This window comes from Camarhynchus parvulus, chromosome 1 (assembly GCF_901933205.1).
Source record: "Camarhynchus parvulus chromosome 1, STF_HiC, whole genome shotgun sequence".
NCBI lineage: Eukaryota > Metazoa > Chordata > Aves > Passeriformes > Thraupidae > Camarhynchus > Camarhynchus parvulus.
The window spans coordinates 15,520,777-15,539,319 of NC_044571.1; the positions used below are offsets into that span (position 1 = coordinate 15,520,777).

At 39.8% G+C, this 18,543-nt stretch overlaps 1 protein-coding gene across 7 annotated transcripts in view; it reads left to right on the forward strand.

Annotated features, from left to right (window-relative positions):
* The window catches only part of MAP7D2 (MAP7 domain containing 2), a 79,290-nt gene that overhangs the window by 32,381 nt on the left and 28,366 nt on the right, over positions 1-18,543 (forward strand). For all 7 annotated transcript variants that reach the window (XM_030952299.1, XM_030952326.1, XM_030952335.1 and 4 more), the window contains exons 2-3: positions 10,136-10,213; positions 13,438-13,601. In XM_030952299.1, the coding sequence (XP_030808159.1) occupies positions 10,136-10,213; positions 13,438-13,601 (242 nt within the window). The remainder of the gene's footprint in view (positions 1-10,135; positions 10,214-13,437; positions 13,602-18,543) is intronic.

Genomic DNA, 18,543 nt, shown 5'->3' on the forward strand with positions numbered 1-18,543 from the left:
CCTGCAAATATTTTTTTCTAACTCATCTGTCAGCCTGCACTTTTTTAGCCAAACAGTGATGTTCTGATAAACTGCAAGCACTCAGTTTCTTGTTTTGCTTTTTATAAATAACCAAAAAGACATTATCACTGAAAATTATTCTGCTATTATTGTTGGTCAGTTTATCTTGGCAGTTTAATATTGTGACACTGGATTAAGCGTCTTTTACACTTCCCATCTTAATCTTGTCTCTGCCTTTCTTTGAGCCTGTCAGTTTAAGTGTCAGGCAGTTAATTAGATGAATATCAGTATAGCATAACATCATATGTCTTTTTCCTGAAATATTTAAACTGTGTGTTTAAATTTGTTTTTTGGCTAATCCGTGTCCTCTCATTTTTATTGTTAGATTTATTTTAGATGAATTATTCAAAAAATGTGCAGGAGAACCTACAGATTTTTCTCTGAACTATTGGGTTATCAAAAAACATAATAGGGAGATTTCTGTACTTGTTCTTTGTAGAAACTTCCATGAGTTTTAATAGATTTTTTTTTGGCTTATTGTGGGTTTGCTTTTTACTCAAGGCCATCATGTTGTGAGTAGCTGAGGCCTTGAGGATAGAAGGCCTTTATTGATAGGGCATTGTGTACTTAATATGCTGTATTTCTGGAGAAAAGCAAATGAATAAGGATTTTGATGCAGGTTTTAAGTGTTTTACTTCAATTTCAAGAACTCAGTTGTCTGTATTTCTTGAAAAATAACTTAAATGTGGGGGATCACATCTATTTGTCTGTCCATCCTCCTTTCTTCTCACCAATAATTAGCTGTTGAAGCCATCAGATGAGACTGCCTGCATAAATGCCAGAGGGGAAAAAATCATGTTCTGGATTTAAAAGGGTATTTGGAGCCCACCACTAAATTATGTGCTTTATTAAGAATTATGTGTAGGGGCCAAGACTGGGGGTGCAAAACCAGGAGCTGTGTGGAATACACTTTGGTGAATTGACATGGACCATAAACATAGTTAAAACTGTATGTCCATACATAACATTATAAATACCAACTGTGTTGGTGTAGTTCATCTACTAAAATGCAAGAAAAAACTTCGAAGCAAACATTTAATTGTTAAAGCTTTTCTTCCATATGAGGATTTACTGTGCATGTTTCTAGAATAAATTGTTTTGATTTTGATAGTTAATGGGTGTTTTCCCTGAAATAAATGGCTGGGAAATCTAATTAGTGTGAAGCACAGTAAGAGCAACATTTTAACTGTTGCTCCTGAACATAGCCAAGTCCACAGAGGATGAAGTTCACTTGATCATGTGTACTGTGGATTAATCAGCTTTGCTTCTTTTTTATTTTGGAAGCTTTTGCCAAACCACAGGGAAAATGTGCTTTCTGTGCCTGATGCTGGAAGCTGCTTCTATTTGGAATAATACATTGTTTCAGCAATGCATGAGGTGTGGATAGAGCCAAGTGGAGGTTATTTAGGTCAGTCCTTGATAGCTTCATGTCATGTTAGTCAGTCATCAACACTTTTTTTTGATAGATACATATATATAAAAATAGGAAATTACAAATGGATTCTTCTTTTGTTAAATACTTTATTTACTTTGCGGACCACAAAGAGCAGAACAGAAGCATCCTGAAGTTTTCTCCAAATCTTCACTCGTGGACGACAGAGTATAGTGGTAGATGAAGGTAGTGTTAAAAACTTAATTTTACTATCTAGGGAAAAAAAAATTCGACATGTTATATTAATAAAGGATGTGCTGGCAGCACATCACACCTCCGTAAGCATTGTTAGGAGCCAAGAGTGTTTTCTTTGTTCTCTAACTGTATCTTTGCTGCAACTCAGAGCAAATCCCCAAGCACCAGTGTCTCTTTTGCAGTTTTTATTAAATAAGACTTGAAATGAAAACAGACCTAGTAAAAGGAATCTGCAGAACCATCCCTGTTCATACATGTGCAGTGGAAGGTTGATGGTCTATGTTGCACTGTACAAATTCCACCTCTAAAGCGGTCATCCACCAAGCCTCTGTTGCCCAAGTGTGAGCCTTTGATTTGTAGATTTTTGTTTTGTTTTGTTTTATCATTTCTTCTGTGATTGTCTTAATTTTTTTTAGGAACAGTTTGTGAGAGCATACTGTCAAATCCTTGTCATTTTCACTTCAGGTTTCAAAAGAAAAATTTCTAGCTGAAAGTTTAGAAGCAAGCTGTAAATTTTTGTCACGCTTTTGTTTGGGTACCTAGACATAGAGGTTAATTACCAGTTTGATTATAAAAAAGAATCTTTATTGGCTGCCCCATCTGCAGGCAGTCACTTTGCTGCAGAGGTCCATGGCCTGCAGAAAGGCCACAGTGGAAGGCAGGATGTACAGGGACTGCTGGGGTTTCCTCCAAAATGCTGTCCTGTGACCCTTGAGTCAGCTGAAATTAGAGATTTGCAGCTGCTATGGACTGGTGCTGTGAGCAGGAGCTCTGGCAGCACAAGAATGGCCTTCAGCAGTGCACTTCAGTGCCTTGGGCTGGGCAGCTTGACATCTTCCAGGTAACTGCCACAGTGGGAAAATCATTCCAGCTTCCCTCTTGTCCATGAAGCTAAATTGGAATGCTGGGTGCTGATGTGGGGGTGCCTGGCCTGCGGCTGGAGGCAGGACAGCCCCCCCTGCAGAGGGGAAGGTGACTGGGGCTGCTTGGCCACAGAGCCTGAGGACAGGAGCTGAGCCCAGTGTGCTCCAGGTTTCCTGGGTGCTCACATCTGGGAGCTCTCTGTTCTACAGGCAGTATTTGCAAGTACTGGCTCCTGCACCCCTTGGCTTTAAATGTGTTTAAATGTGCAGCGTGGGGTGCTGCTGTGAAGGTTGGATCAGGTGTTCAGCAGGAGAATGAGCTGTGGTGCCCCTCAGTGCAGCCCCTCAGTGCAGCTCAGCTCCTCACCCACCGGGGGCTGCCCAAGGCTTCTGCTAAAGCTCTGCCTGCCTGGGCACAGGGGAGCAGCTCAGGGCTCCCTGGCTTTGGCTGTCTCTGTGCACTTCAGCTGTCACTGGAGAGTGCAACACAGCAGTGACATTTGAAAAACCACCAAAGCACAAGATCACTATTCAGTGCCACACACCAGCAAAGCCAATTAACTTGAGCAGGAAGTGGGGTTTAATGTGCATTTGGGGATTACAAGCCAGTGGAGGTGGGAGAAATGGGTACTTACAGTTCCCATCTGGTCTGCTCATGCTAAAAATAGCTGAATTTCTCAGTGAGATGCTAGTGTTTCACTAAGCTCTGGTTATCTAATACCTAATAATCAATATATAACATCAGCAGATGCTGATACATAGATGTGTATTGTCAGTCCAGCAACACTTTTAATTAGAAATTGAATTGTGCTAGACTACACTATACACATAAATACAGATATATGTGTTCATGTGTGTTAAATCTGAAAGACACTGTCAAGCACTGGTTAAACCTCCTGACTCCTTTCTGCCTGACAGATTACAGAAGCACATAAATAAAACATTAGTGTAGAATACACATTGGACACAGTGCTACTGACTACACCTATGCACTATAGATCCAAAGCTTTTTTCCTTGTTCATTTTGGTAACAAAAATTGTTACAAATAAATGGAATTTCTTTCATTTTGATGTATATGTTCCTAAAATGAGGCTGTTCAGATTGAATTTAGTGTGATGGGGAAACAATTTTATCTGATCCTATAAAGTTTCCCTTAGATAATTTGGGCAAAATAACTGTGACTTGAGGTCTGTTGTCTTACACTGAGGCTTTTTCTTGCAAAAGTCAAAGTACAGTGAACCAGGCAAGTCGTGTCTTCAGTATTTATAGCCACTCTTCTTCCAAAAAATTAATTTTCCATTCAGTATGATAGTACATGATTGATAGGAACTTTTTTTCAGATTTGGGTGGGGTAAGCATGGGCTTCTTCATCCTAACAAGGTATTTCCATATCTCCTGTTTTAACACAAGTCATTCTGCTGAAGTCAGTGAAACTAGTCTGTGCAAGTTTATCAATGCATAAGTTGCAAATACAAGTTGGGACTATGGCTGATTCAGGAGATAGGCAGTAAGTGAATGAAGGAGGAAAAGTATTTCAGCCATGGGAAAAACCTTTGTATTTGAAATGTTTATAGCTTTGGGGTTCATAGGTTTGCTTGTTGTTTTAGTGTCAAATTTCCAGCTAGTGCCACCTTGGCAAACCCTAGAAGTTTCAGAATGTTAATTGTGAATTTGAAACAGTATTTCTTGTGAGGTTTTTTTGTCGGTTTGTTGTTGTTGTTTGTTTGGATTTGTTTGTGTGTGTTTGTTTGTTTTTATCCTTTTCAGAATGCAGTGTTTCCTTCTAGAAAGTTGCTGGACAGGCTATAGAAGGGAAGATTTTACCTATAGATGTCACATGGGTCTAGGCTCTAGGGCTGTTTGAAAAATAAAGCTGTAAATGCTCATGTGTGTTAAATGTGTGAGAAAGACATTGTCAAGAACTGGTTAAGCCTCTGGACTCCTTTCTGCCTGAGAGGTTGTGGAAGCACATGAATAAAACATCAGTGTAGGAAACGTGGACACAGTGCTGCTGCTTGGTATGGGCTGTGTGGGGCTGTATCATAGGGACCTGTTCAGTAACCTAAATAAATAATAACACTAGATTAATTATCTAGTGTTTTCATAAGTAAAAGCATTCTGCTAATGTATCTTACCATTTTCTGAGTGCTCTTGAGGTGCATCTGCTGTGTCTGCCTGATACTGGAGTCTCCTTGGGGCACTGTTAGGGCTGCACACACATTTGTACACAATCCCATGGAGCTAATTAGGTGTCTGTGGGCTTGTGCAAAACTGAGAAGGTCTGCCATTAATATTTTAGCAATTTTTTCCTCCCCATGTAGTAATTAAGATATTTATGTTAACATATGTGATCACAAAATGATGTATATATACTCTGTGTATCATTTCAAGGTTATTTGGCCAGCATTTCAGAGCAATTTCACCCTAAACTTAAATAAACATACTAGTAGGATGTATTTTGCTACTGCAGTCTTTGTGTAAGTATGTTTTACAGCTGAAGTTCTTGATTCAAATGGATAATTTGAAAATCCAGGGTGGGGAGCAGGAGCATAAGGCAGGTGTCCTAGTTGTTTAACCAGAGCATGCAGTCCCCAACAGCTTCTCTGTTCTATCTGCCAGGCCACCTCTCAGACAATTAGCCTGGGGTTCTGAAATGTCACTGTGTTTGGCAACTGTTTGTCTTTAATGACTTCATCCACTTAACATCTTTATAACAACAAATAGCCATCCTGGTATTTTAATTAGACATAATGGACAATGCTCCTTTTTCTTTTCTGGTTATATTTGAAATCCAGCCTGGCAAATCTAAAAATAAAATTAAGTCTCTGAAACTAGGGAAATTCTGATTCTTTGTATTAAGATTTTTGAATGCCATAAAATAAAGGGATTTTTTAATTAAAGAAAATGTGAAAAAGATAATTATCAAAAAGGACAATTCACTAAATCTTACTGAACCTACCTGCAAAGCTCTTGTGGTGTTTGCATGTTGCCTCTACCTGAAAGCCTCTCAGCTTTAAAATTAAAATTTAGGAAAAGTGCCTTTTGCCAATAGAAATTGCCATCCAGGTACAGTCACACACATCTTTGTAACTATTTCTCCCCTCCAAGTATAGTTAATAGCTGAAAACTTGAACATTTCTTCAATTAGAAATACCCAGAGGGAAACAACGACAGGTGGAAAATGTCTGTTCATTATTGTCTCAAAGAACAGTCCTGAGGGTGTAAGTGCAGTGGTGTCCCAGGCAAGGCCACCCAGTGGCAGAACTGCATCCAAACTGGGAAATTTCACTAATTCATCAGCATCAGTGCATATTGTGGCCAAGGTCTAAAAGTGTTGGACAATGCCAGGTGGAATGGACAAAGGTGTAAATGTCTTGGATGTGGTCGTGCAGGATGGCCAAAGGTCTCCGTGTGTGGAACACTGTTATGTAGAGCTGGTCTCAGATGCCCAGCTGACTTTTTTCTGTCAGGATGCCCAACAAGGGCTTCGATATCTGCTGTGGATAAATATATTGTGAAACCAAATACCATGGGGTATAAGAGAGAACAGATGGGGGTGTGGGTTCAATAACAAAATGGAAAAAAAAATTAATAGACACCTTACCTGCTGACAATTACTTGGGTGTGAATTTCAGGAGAGGAGATGTCCAAGCAGCCTGTTGGTCCTTTTGAAATGTAGCCTCAGCTTGGGTACTTGTTTTCTCACAAAACACAGGATATGGATTTTAAAAGACAGAGCTTGCTATGTCTCATCAGGAGAGGACAGCCTTCCTCTGTCTTGAGCAACCACCAAGAGGCTTTCAGAAGCAGGATGTGGAGCAGAGCAGTGTGCGTGGACATGTTCTGGCACTGTTTCATCAGTCTGAATAGGTTTGCCTTGCCCATAAAAAAGGGTTGAAACAGTGATTAACATGTTGAGTTTTACTTCTGTGAATATTTACTTCGATGTAACATGGAAGTATTGAAGGAATCCTGCAGCATCAGCTGTTACATTATTGCTGCAGGTCTGCTGCTGGCATCCAAAACTGGTTTTATGTGTTATGGTCTTTTTCTTTAGAAATGCTCATTGTAATAAAGTCCCAGATGAACAGCTGGCCCTCCTCAATCAAGAAATGAGGCACAATCTCAAGGAATTAGCCCAGTGCCTAAGTTACATGCCTTAGAGAGTGGGGACTCTGGGCAAAGGATTTTTGGGGAGGGCTGTGAGATAGAGTAATAAGCAGAAGCAATTTGTACGTGTGCATTTCCTGAGAGTAAAATCTTGGATCTTATTATTTGAGCAGTTTCCTTGTTCCTCTGCAAGTCTGGGAATAAGCATTTATTAGGGAATTTTCTGCCAGTATCCCTTTGTACTCATTACTCTGGTTGGCAGAAGAACAGCCAGCCTGCGTTTACATCCTGACTCTTAAACATGTTGTTAGCTGTTACGTGCCTCTCTAAGTGAGGGATCAGAGGCTTAGCTGTAAATATGAGGAAGGCTCAGGATAAAGCTGCGTATACAGACTTAACCCGAGGTCACAGCTCAGTGAGAGCGCCTTTGCCGTGGGGTTTTGTTATTTATTCAGACCTTCTCCTGCCCTCTGCTGGCAGTTCCCTGCTAGGGAATAGGGATGCCCTTACGCTATTCCCGGGATAGTCACCTGTGCCAGCTTGCTGCTTGCAGTCTGCTTTGCCAAAAGGGATTTGAATTCCTGTCATTAATGAAATTCCTTGCCACAGGTCACTGCTGTGCCCACTGCATTTATAATGTTATCTGAATGTTATAGAAGATGCATAAAGTACGGTTGTTTTGGCCTTTGAAAATTATCTCAATGTGCAAGCTATCACCCAGGGTTCAGTTATTCTGTCCTTCAAAACTGTATTTACTTTCTGAAGTAAAGTTTGATTTTTGGCAGGCATGCTGATTTACAAAGTCAAGTACTTGAGTTAAGAGATGCCAGCATTGAGGATGCCTGTGGTATTTTAATGCTATTCTTGCCATCTTGTGTTTGATGCCTGTATGTATTAGAATGCAGTTTTCCTCCACTGTTTTATTGGTGGGTTGGTTTTTTTTTCCACATTGGTGTATTGCATATGTAATGAACATAATTCCATGTATTTGTAGTTTCACCTGTGACATAGCCAGTTGTGGAATGCTGCTCTCCAAAAAGCCTTCAAGTACAGTTTTGTCTACTTTTCAGTTTCAGAAAAAAAGTGCAAGAAGCATTAATAACTTTGACCTTGGTTCAACTCTCATGCACTGAATGAATAAGCAAAGGGACCTAAAATGAAAAAATGTAATATATACGTAAGAACAGGCAAAATAAAGATTGTACAGATTGTTTCAATTTGGATACATTCTCATTTCTTTAATATATGACATTACAACCCTGATCATCTTATAGTATTTTCTGAATTGAGTTGAGATATTCAAATGCTTGAGAAAGTGAACCTGAAAAATTGTGCATCAACTTTGGATAGCAATGGGGTTGTGAGCAAGGCTTTTAGATCCACTTTTACCAGTTATGTTTGTGAAGAAATCAAAGTAGAGATGAGTTAGCTGTGATTTTATTGATGGGCATAATGAGATGCATTTTGCTGGTGGATTTCTGAGCTAGTTACTGTAAGCCAGAAGAGTGATGAGAAGCAGGATTTTGTGAACATAGTTCATGGACATGAACTCTCTTGCTATTCCTTTCTGTGCTTCCATTTATCTCCATTCTAGTTTCTGTACTTTAGGTTCCACCTCTCCACCTGGGTTATATCCTTTGCCACAGAAGACCTTAATTCATGCCTCTGTTTGTTTCTTTTCCTTTCTCCAGCCTCCTTGTTCCCAAGCTCAGTCTTCCATCTTTGGGCTCTTGATCCACTAGAATTTCACATCCCTCTGCTGCTTCTGGCCTGAGTTGTAGGTTTCATGTTTGTTTGACATTGAGACCACTGAAAAACTTTCCATTGGAGCTGTAAAATACCTATGCTGTTTCACCTTCTTGGCTACTTGCTGTAAGCCCCTTCAAAGCAGTAACAAACCTTTGCTGTGGTTGCTTTACTGAGCTGCCACCTCTTGTCTCCTTCTTCCTTGTCAAATCTGAAAATAAATGTCAGCCAAATGAGCAAACAAGTGGACTAGTATAGAAGTAGGATGAGTCTTTGGTAATAAATAAATAAATATGTATTTGACCCACAAATTGAGTTGTAATTAACCAGCTGGGAGCTATAATCACATTTTTCCAGGGCCCTGGCTGCCTTCAGGTAATTGCAGTCTGTGTGTGCTGAGGAGGATTAGAGATGGTCTTTGAAGGTGCTTGGGGAAAAAAGCAAGCTGTTATTAATGGGGGACAGCTGAGAGCCTGCCTTTGTCACCAGGGGCCACTGAGGCTGGCTTTCACCTTTCCTACAGAACTGTGCATTTTAGAGAAAGGTACTTCGTATGCAAAATCCTTGCTCCCACAGACAGGATGCCTTTGGAAAGGAACCTGCAAGTGTGACTTTTCAGGAAGGTAGTTGGGGTTGCACTCTATGTAATTTTTCCATTCATGTTTATCTGATAAAATTAACAGGTGCAGTTCTCAGAGCAAAAGGAAGGGGACTTAATTAGAATTCAGTAACTCAGTAGGGAGCCCAGATAATGACTGCAAATGATGTAAACTGTGCTGTGAGACACCATGCCTGTTTGCACTGCTTACAGCTCAGGAGATCCTGAGCAGAGAGGGAAGGGAGGGCACTGGAGGCCCTGTCAGCTGTTTTAAGAGGATGCTATCCCCTGGATGGTCTGTCAAGGTACTCGTTGGTTGCCTTTTTCCTGCTGTTGCATAAGGTCCATCTTAGGTCCCTTTGATGCTTGTTCCAGGGCATGCAGACAGGTGACCCTAAGGCACCTTGTGTGTCACAATCTGCCCTCCTGCCTCCTTAAATTGGGCTTTTCAGCTGCTCATGCTGGTCAAACAGCTGGAGTGTCTGGATCCGGGTACAAAACATCCTTAGGCAACCTCATCCCAAACAAGTATCTTACTTTTAGATACCAACTCCAGGAGGAAACAAAGTGTTTCCTGCCTGGGAAAGAGGGCAGCAGGGCTGCTGATTCTGTAGCCTCATCCAGCAGTAATTGCTGGTTGTTGAAATGCTGAGCAAGCGAGGAAACTGGGGGGCTGTGGTCAGCCAAAAATATAAAGGCTGGGACTCCATGTAGCTGCTCACTGCTTTTCTGAGCTACCTTTTTCTACCTAGCCAAAACATTTAAAATGAGCTTATTAACACAGATAAATGCATGTTAATTGCATCCTTACCGTTTTTCCCAAGGAAGCTTCGGGTTTTGAAACAAGCACTAACAGCATGCTTGTTTGCTCTGAGAAGAGGAGTCAGGCATTTGCACTGAGGAGCTGTGCTTGGAGTTCAGCAGTGGGTGGGAGGCTGTGCTCAAGAGGTGCCCAAATCCCAGCTCATTAACCTGCCCACGTACAAGAGCAAAATTGATTTTGTTATTGGAGTTGTTAAATGCAGTAGTTATGTTTTCTTTTTGATGGATTCTTTTAATTTCTTTTGGATCTTTCTTTGTTTTGCTTAACAGCTTTTTAAGGCTTTTTTTTTCCCTCCCTCTGTCTTCAGCTATTGATGGATTTCTAAAAACTGATGAAAGACAAAGACTGGCAAAGGAAAGAAGAGAAGAAAGGGAGAAATACCTTGGTAAGTTGGCAGGAGGTGTATCTATTATTTATATACATGTTTTAATAGGCTTAAATAACTAACATAGCATTTTTTGTGTTCTGATTTTTAAATCTTGTTCAGTCTGTTCCTGGTCTTTACCGCTTCTTTTAACTTAAATTGTAAAAGATAATATTTTTGCATTTCCAGTCAAATATTTAGTAGTTTATATTTACAAGTTTACTTACTTTCTTCTTTGATTTGTGTGCCTTTGAATATAGGTTTATGTTCAAGGTACTGCTGGTATGATCCTGGTTTGTGAAAATCCCAACTAAGCCTTGAGTAATACTCAGAAAAATATGTAGAATGATTTGATAAAGCAACTTCAATTTTAATCTCTTTGGTTTCAGCCATATTGAAATATATAATAGAGTTTTTAAGTGCAGCATTAAAGTGTGTACTTTTCTGCAAGTTGTAAAATGGTTAATCTTTCAGGAGAATGCTTATGTTATTCAGGAACTGAAGAATGTTTATCAATGATTTCAGATTTTGTTTAAAATAATTGCTTATTTTTAATCTATTAATATGACCAGGGAGATGTTGAGAGAATTGTAAAATAGATATGTAAAAAGTATAAATATATATTTAATGGGAGTGGGTGTATACACAATTAAAATACACATATATATGTGTATACATGTACATATATATATACATATACATAAATTTAAATTTTTTGTTCAATATTGATTTGGACTTCCTATATCTTTCTGTGTATATAAAAAGGTGTTAAACAGTTAACTTCACTTTTCCTCATTGTAATGACAAGAAAGATCAGTAGCACTGTTCCTAGAGATAACCTGACAATACCTAGCAGAAGGAATTGTCATGTTTTATGATTTTTGCAAAATTTAAGGTAAGCATATATTTTGAGGAAATGTCAACTAAACAAGTATGGGCACCTGTCAAAAGAATCATAGGAAAATACTGTTTTTCTTGCAAGAAATAAACAAACTGTTGACCATTTCTTTGGGAAAGCTTGGGGCTTGAGACAGTGACTTGACATTTTTCATTACCATGGCCTTGGTCCACATTATTCCTTTTGGTAGTTCTGGTGAAAATCTGCTGCCCTGTAGTACTTAACCTTGCCTGAGCTTCTGTCTCTCTGGGACTTACTTCTCTTCCAGGTGTGCTCAGTGTAGGCTATTCTCTTCTTTCCTTCTGATTATCCCTTCTTTTCTGGTTCCCAAGAAAGTGATATGGTGGTTAGATTGGAAAGGACTCAGAGTAGAAGAGATGAACAGGAAACTGAAACTTGGAGTTTCTGGGAGTGGTTGGCCCAGGGGATTTGGAAGGTGATGTCTGCAATTTTCTCCCAGACATCATATATGCCTCCTGGAAGCATATTTCTTAAGACCATTTCTGTAATGGGGAGCTTTGAGTTTTGGTCACAGTTTGATTGTGAGAATTTTCTTTTAGAAGTTCAGAAAAAAGCAGCATGTTCCCCCAAGGGTCAGATCTTTAAGCAGTCAGCAGGTACTGTATAGCAATATGAAGTAACTTTTTCGCCTGAGCCAAAACTCATTAATCAGTGGTTTAGCATCCCTAAATTAAGCAACAAGAATTGTACGTGTGTCCATGATGACAGAATTGTTTACTTCTCTGTCCAGAATCAGTCCCAGGTTTCACCTACTTACTCAGAAGGTAATCTTAGCACAATCTCTGGACACCTCACTTTATTTTTGGTTTTTATGAACTCCAGCATGCTTTGTCACCTGCTCTACCTGATGTGGCTAGCAGTTGGAACAATTCATGCCTGGTCACTTGTTGTCCACTGTCTCTGAGGTAACTTTTTCTGTTGACAAGTCTGAACTTCATGCATTCAATCCAGGTTCACTGCATCACTGACACTCCCCTCATACTGCCCTGTCTTGAGTGGGGAGCATGAGTGGATTTTCATAGGACAAAAGGGGAAGATAACATCAACTGTATTTCTGACAAGAATGAGCTAGAAGGTGTTCTGGAAAGCAGGCTGGATTTGAGGAAGAAGTGTTGTAGAAGGATTCTGTATTCAAGGGAAATAAATGGAATGTTGGAAAAGGATCTGGGTGTTGAGAAGACTCTTGCTTTCACCCAAGGGAGTGAGGATGGAGTGGGGCTAAGAGGGACAGAAAGTCACAGCTGTGGTTAAAGAGCCTGGGGGCAGGAACTGGGGGGAAAAGGCTGATCTGAGAAGCAGCATTTGGAATGGCTGGACAAGAGCCTAGGAACAGTGGGAGAGTTAGAAGGGTGATGATGTGCTGCAAAAGGAAACAGCAACTGAAGAAACACAGGCATAAGTGAGCAGAAAGAAGGACTAGCTCTTGTATAAACACTGTTAATTCTGGCTTTCCCTGACTTTCAAGTTCTTAGCCTAACAATATTCCCTCTTTGATATTGGCTGTATGTGTGTTGGTATGTGACACTACAAGCTTGTATGTATGTAGGCATGCTTACAGACCTCCTCTTTCCTGCCTTTTTATGGAATACACTTGCATGGGAAATGGATTTTTCCTCTCAATTTGCCACATTAACTCCTGCTATTTGTACTATGTACACCTGAAGCAACAGTCCAGTATGTATTGTTGCAGTCTGAGTTTCTGAAACATCAGGGTAATGTCCCATGAAGATTATTGCTCCAGTTGGAATAAACAGCTGGGCAAAACCTCAGTAACAGAATAATTTTTTTTCACATGAAAAGGCAGAAGTGGGTAAAGATTTAGCACCAAATCATGAGCTGAAAGATGTATTTTCAAAACTTCATAGAAAACATAGCATATGTTGTTTACATGTGTCTATTTTAAAGGCAGCTCTGTAACAAGAAGCACAGTTTTAAAGAAGTCCCAAGGGCTTTTGCTTCAACATATACAGCTGATTTCCTTCAAAGATTACTAGGAGCAGTATGTCCGAAAAAATAATTTGGCTTTAAGCTTCAGAGGGACTTGAAACATAAAAAAAATTGCTAAACTTTTCTGTATACTGTTCTATACATAGATAAGGGGTACAAACTGGCACCTTGTATACAAGGGCTTCCCTATTTATGTATTGAACAAATTGCTTAGATTTACTAATCATTTCAGCACTTCTGTGCACTATATTTTTAATCTCAGTCAACTAAAACTCTGTACTTGCATTTGTTGTTTTACACTATTGTTTCATGTTACCAAATAATTTTAAAATAGAAGAAAATTTGCCTGATGTGAAATGCACCTTTTTCTCTGCACAAGCTGCTAGGGAGCAGCAGATACTGGAGAAGGAGAGAAGAGCAAAACTTCAGTATGAAAAGCAAATGGAGGAGCGATGGAGAAGGCTTGAGGAGCAGAGGCAGAGAGAGGAGCAGAAGAGAGCAGCTGTTGAAGAAAAGCGGAGACAAAAGCTTAAAGAGGAGGAGGTGAGGTCCCCTGGGAGATGTATGGCAGCACTGCACAGGGCTGAATATTGACATGCATTAAACCATGGGGGGTGGGAGCAGGACTGGAGACATGGGAGCAATTACTGCAGGAGCTGCAAAGCACATCACCACAGCTGTAAGGAGTCTACCACTGTACATCAAAAGCACTTTCCAAAACAATTTTTTAAAACTTTGACTGATCTCCTGGAATAGTCATCTACTCTTGCTAGCATATCTGGGACTCCGATTGTCAAATATAAATCACCACCTTTCTGGAAAGAAGTCTTTAATGATGAGTGTTTCCAAAAAGGGAAAGATTCTTCTTACTGTTCTGTTTACTGCCCATGAAAAAGAAATAATGTGTTGTTCCATTTCTCCTTGATGACAGAAACTCAGAAATTTGTACTTAAAGCAGTGAAGAATCTAGGCTGTTTTCAAATTCTAACATAAAACAGAATCACATATTTTTAAGCATCTTCATGCCCTTCCTCTCTTCTAGGCTCCCTGCTGAGATCATTTAAGGTTCTTTTTTTGCTCTAGTGAGTCCAATTTCTGGTGCAGCTCTCTGAATGCAGGGTGTGTGTGTATATCTGTGCATGACATTATGTGGAGAACACTAGCACTGCTACCCGCAACTGATAAAGAATTAATGGTTTTTGGAAAAGGAGGCAGTGGTTAAAAAAAAAAAAGCCCGAAGAAAATATTTCCTCAATTCCTAGATAAAAAAAGCTTTAGAAATCCAGTTCTTAACCTCCATTTTTCTGCCCCCCTGTCCTTTCATCAAAATAACTTTGCAAAACAGGTAAAACACTTCTGCCTGATTTCACAATAACATACAGCTATTCACTGAATTTTTTGTTTGATTTTTCACTTTACTTGAAGAGAAGATTGTATCCTGTCATTTGTTGTTCAACTTTAACATACTCATTGTGGCTTCTATGTAATGGCAGAGAATTGATTTAAAGATATTTTGTTATGTGTTTTGTTTCAAATTCTTTTAGGAAAAATGAGGAAAAGCTGAAACAAAGGGTAGGAGGTCTCTCTCTTGTGGTAACAGCATTGAAGTCATGTGCTCCTTTCCCAGCATTTCCTGCTGTAATAGCCTTCTGCAGCTAAGCAAAATCAATTCCCTTTGTGAGGATTGTAAGGGGAAGGGGCAGAAAAACGTCCAAAACCCTGTCTTTAAAATTTTCAGCAGAGCAGGACAGAAAGGCAGAGAGGTGTAGGAAGAGCAAGTATCCACCAGCTTTCCCTGCATTCGTGGTTTGCTTTTGCTGCAGAAATGAGAGCAGAGTTGTTGGATGTGAGAGGCAGTGACAGGTCAGACCCAAGGCATCTGTTTAGTGGAGGTTGACCCCATCTCCTGTAGTGGCCTCCTGTCCTTCCCCAGAGATGGAATAAGAGGCTGAGCGCACTGTCATGCTTTTCCCAAGCACCAGTGAGCCTGGCCCAGCTCCCCAAGACACTGCATGTGTGAGGGCAGGCTTCTGTAATGGTGAGGGAGAAGCTGATTCCCAGTGTTCAGTCATGTGCTCAGTCACTACCACTCCTAGCTCTGCTCACCAGGCTGGTCCTTTATGCTTAAAGTGTCCAAAGTCTTTTTTTTGGAAGTTAAAGCAGGCCTGGGTCTGGATTCTTTCCCTTTCCTTCCCACACCTCTCCTCTCCCACGGTGAGGAGTCTGAGAGAAGACTGTGTGGGCAGGAGGGCAGGAGAGGATGCTTGCTTGTTTGGGGATGGATTAAACCTGTGGGAGGAAAGTCCAGGACCTTCTGAAGGAGAAGAGGGTGCACAGGGGAATGATCTATTGAACAGGGGAGAGTGAGAGAAGAAGGAAAATGGGAATAGAAGGAATCTCTCCTAGCTTCCCTTCACAGTTTCTTGTCCCTCATTCCTCAAATTCTGTTTGAATTCTACTAAAGGATCTGCCAGTTTAGTCCCACCTTCCCCGGCCCTTGCTCTTGTGATGGACCCCTCAAACTCTGTGTGCATGATTACAGTGGAGGTCTGAGTAAGGATGGTGATGAACTTGCAGCTCCCTGGGCATTTGAGTTACTCACTGTTTGTGACTAATTTTGGCCATTTAAGACTGTCTTTACTGGAAGAGCTTTGAACATGTATTCCCCCACCTGGGGTGTGGGGGTGGGTGTGCCCTGCCAGTGAGCCAGTGTGTGCTGCACCATCTTCTCAGTGTTTCTCCTTTTAAGAGCAGTTAACACTAGCTGGGTACTGGAATACCCATTTTATTTCCTTATCAGCTGTCTGAAATGACAAGCAGAGAGATTTTCTTCCTTGCTCTCTGCCTTACTGGTTGTCCTTTATAGTTTCCCTGAATTGTTTTTCCTTGTTTTTTAAACAGAGCAGAAAGTAGTGCACGTTCATGATAGGAAGAGGTGATGCAAATCTCTCTGTACAAAATATTGTTGTTGCATCTTAAAGAATCTGACAGGAATAGATCTTAACAAACTGTGGGGACTTGTTGTCTCCTATATCAGAGCATCCTATGCTTGACCATTTTGCTTGCAAAGGACTTCTTAAAGTGGTGGCTAAAATTTGATTTATTTTGCTTAGTTTTCCCCCTCTACAGTGCCAGATAAGGGATGATGGTTTTAAAGTCTCTCTTAGTAGAAATCAAGGTATTCTGTCAGAGTTCTTTGGGGCAGCTGGAGGTTGTTGCAGAGCACAGTGAAAGTGTCAGATTTTTCAGAAGGAACTGAATAAATAATATTTAGAAATTATTCTGTCTGTATTGACTGCATCTTTCTTATCTACAGAGGTCTTCAGTACTGCCCTTCCCTTCATATTACTTTTAAAGCTGCACACTTCTTTTAGTAAAAGCAGCCTTGAAGAAAGCAGTGTGTTGTTCTACAGAAGTGATTTAAATTTTTCTTTAAATTTTTCTTTTAACAGGGAACTAGACAAAAATAAAGCTAGTCCTTTTTCAGTTAAAGTAATTCTTTTCCCTTTCCTGTCTTGAACTTCCATGTAACTTGGAAATACCCTGTAAATAGATGTCTAGCTGTACACAGGTTATTGGGAAGAGATTGTTTGGTGCATGTGCACTATTTGTTACATTTGTAAAAAGTATGTGCTTAGACACAAAAGAGTGAAAAACACTCAAGATGTTGTAGCTTTAATTACTTCCTGTATTCCAGAGATGAAGTCAACTGATAATCTCAGGAAACAGTGAGCTACTTACATACAATGCTGTATATAAAGTGAGGAGGAAGAAATGGTTTGGGGCTCTTTCAGATGTTTGTCTTGCAGATATAAGGAGATTGGTTTAGAATTATTTGTACAAATTATTTTAAGTCATAATACTTGAAACATTATTTTTTCCTTGTCACATCTGTGTTATATTTTACACAGAAAAAAGGAAATAACTTACTTGTGAGAAAACAAGTCATTTGGCTAAGTTTTGAGGGGCAGGTTTTTGTTTTTAATTCAGATAGTACAAGTGCTTATTCTATTGCTCAGGCTGAGGAAAACTTGTATGAGTAACTGGATTTTGGAAAGTAATGTATATTTTAGATGTTAGCACTAGATGGCTCTCTATTGTGATTTTATTCATTCTTAGTTTAACCTACATGCAGTGCTTGTGCATTATAAGGTTTTTTGCTAAAACTCACTATATCTTGAGGGCAGACATTGTTTCCTCTATCTGTAGCTGTTAGAGCTCCCAAATGAGATCACATTCATAGTCTGATATGATTTCAAGAAAGTGCCTTTACCTATAACATAGGCTGGAAGGGTTTTCTGCATTGTTTGCTGATGAAGGAAAGCTTTGTCTTGTGGTTTAGTTTTCCTTATGGAACAAATTATTAATGTATGAGTTGTTTATGCTATGCTTGCTTATGTCTTATTATTTTCTTTGGCTTTTTAGTTCTGTGCCAACTTAAAATGTTTTTTAATAACTTTCCTTTCTTTGGGAAAAGCAGCCTTCATATTGTTCTTTATCTAACCTATATCTGCAGAGGTTTTGTGAGTTTTAATAATTATATTCTATAGTACTCTAATGACAGGTTCTTTGCAAATGAAAATGAATGATCCTCTCAAAATAATGTAACTGAAGATTTCAACCTCAGATTGTAGGTAGCATGGGCTTTCAAATGTGTATGAAATGTAATTTAATTTCTTTAATCTATTTCAGCATTTATTTTGTTCTTGAAACAATATTTTGATAGTGGGTGGTATAAGTGTATTCTGTGGTTTGCAAACTATAGAATATTGCTTACTCCAAGCACTGTTAAAAACCCTCAAACAAGACAGCAAACAGAAATAAGTGAAACATGACTGCTTTAGTCTTATCTTTTTTGATTAATGAATAACAATATTCATTAGAATTGGAAAAAAAAAGGGTTCTGGGTGAGAGTATGCTTTAATGAGAAAGAAATGGGAGGGTGATTTTCCTTGGTAAAAAATGTGGGTAGAAAGACAGACTGGGGCAAGCTGCATAATAGAAGAAAATGGTGAAAAGAAGCACACTGCAGAGAGGAACTGGTGATGAAGTAAGTGAGGTTTGGAAAGACTAACAAAAGGGGCTCAAACAGAATTAAGTTAGAGAGGTGGGGAGCTAAAGGTAAAAAAGCACAAACTTGTAAGCAAAGCCCGGACACACAGGATTTAAATGTGAAACTTGTATCATCAAGTAGAAAGAGAAGAAAGAAATTCTGTAACAAGCTAAAGCAGAGGACTGACTTCAGATTCCAGAGAATGGAAAAAGATTGTTTCCTTTTCACAAGGCAGAGTGTGTGTAAGAAGGGAATGGGGTGTTCAGGGCTGTGTGGGGGTTTCTGTGCTCTTGCAGAAGAGGCTGCGCTTGAGCCTTGTGATGCTTCCTTCATTTGCTCCGTAGGGAGAAGGAAAGAGGCAGAGCTCTCATTTTCATGCCTGCCTGGACACTGATGGCACTGAGTAGACAGAGGAAGGGGATGAAGGGGGGG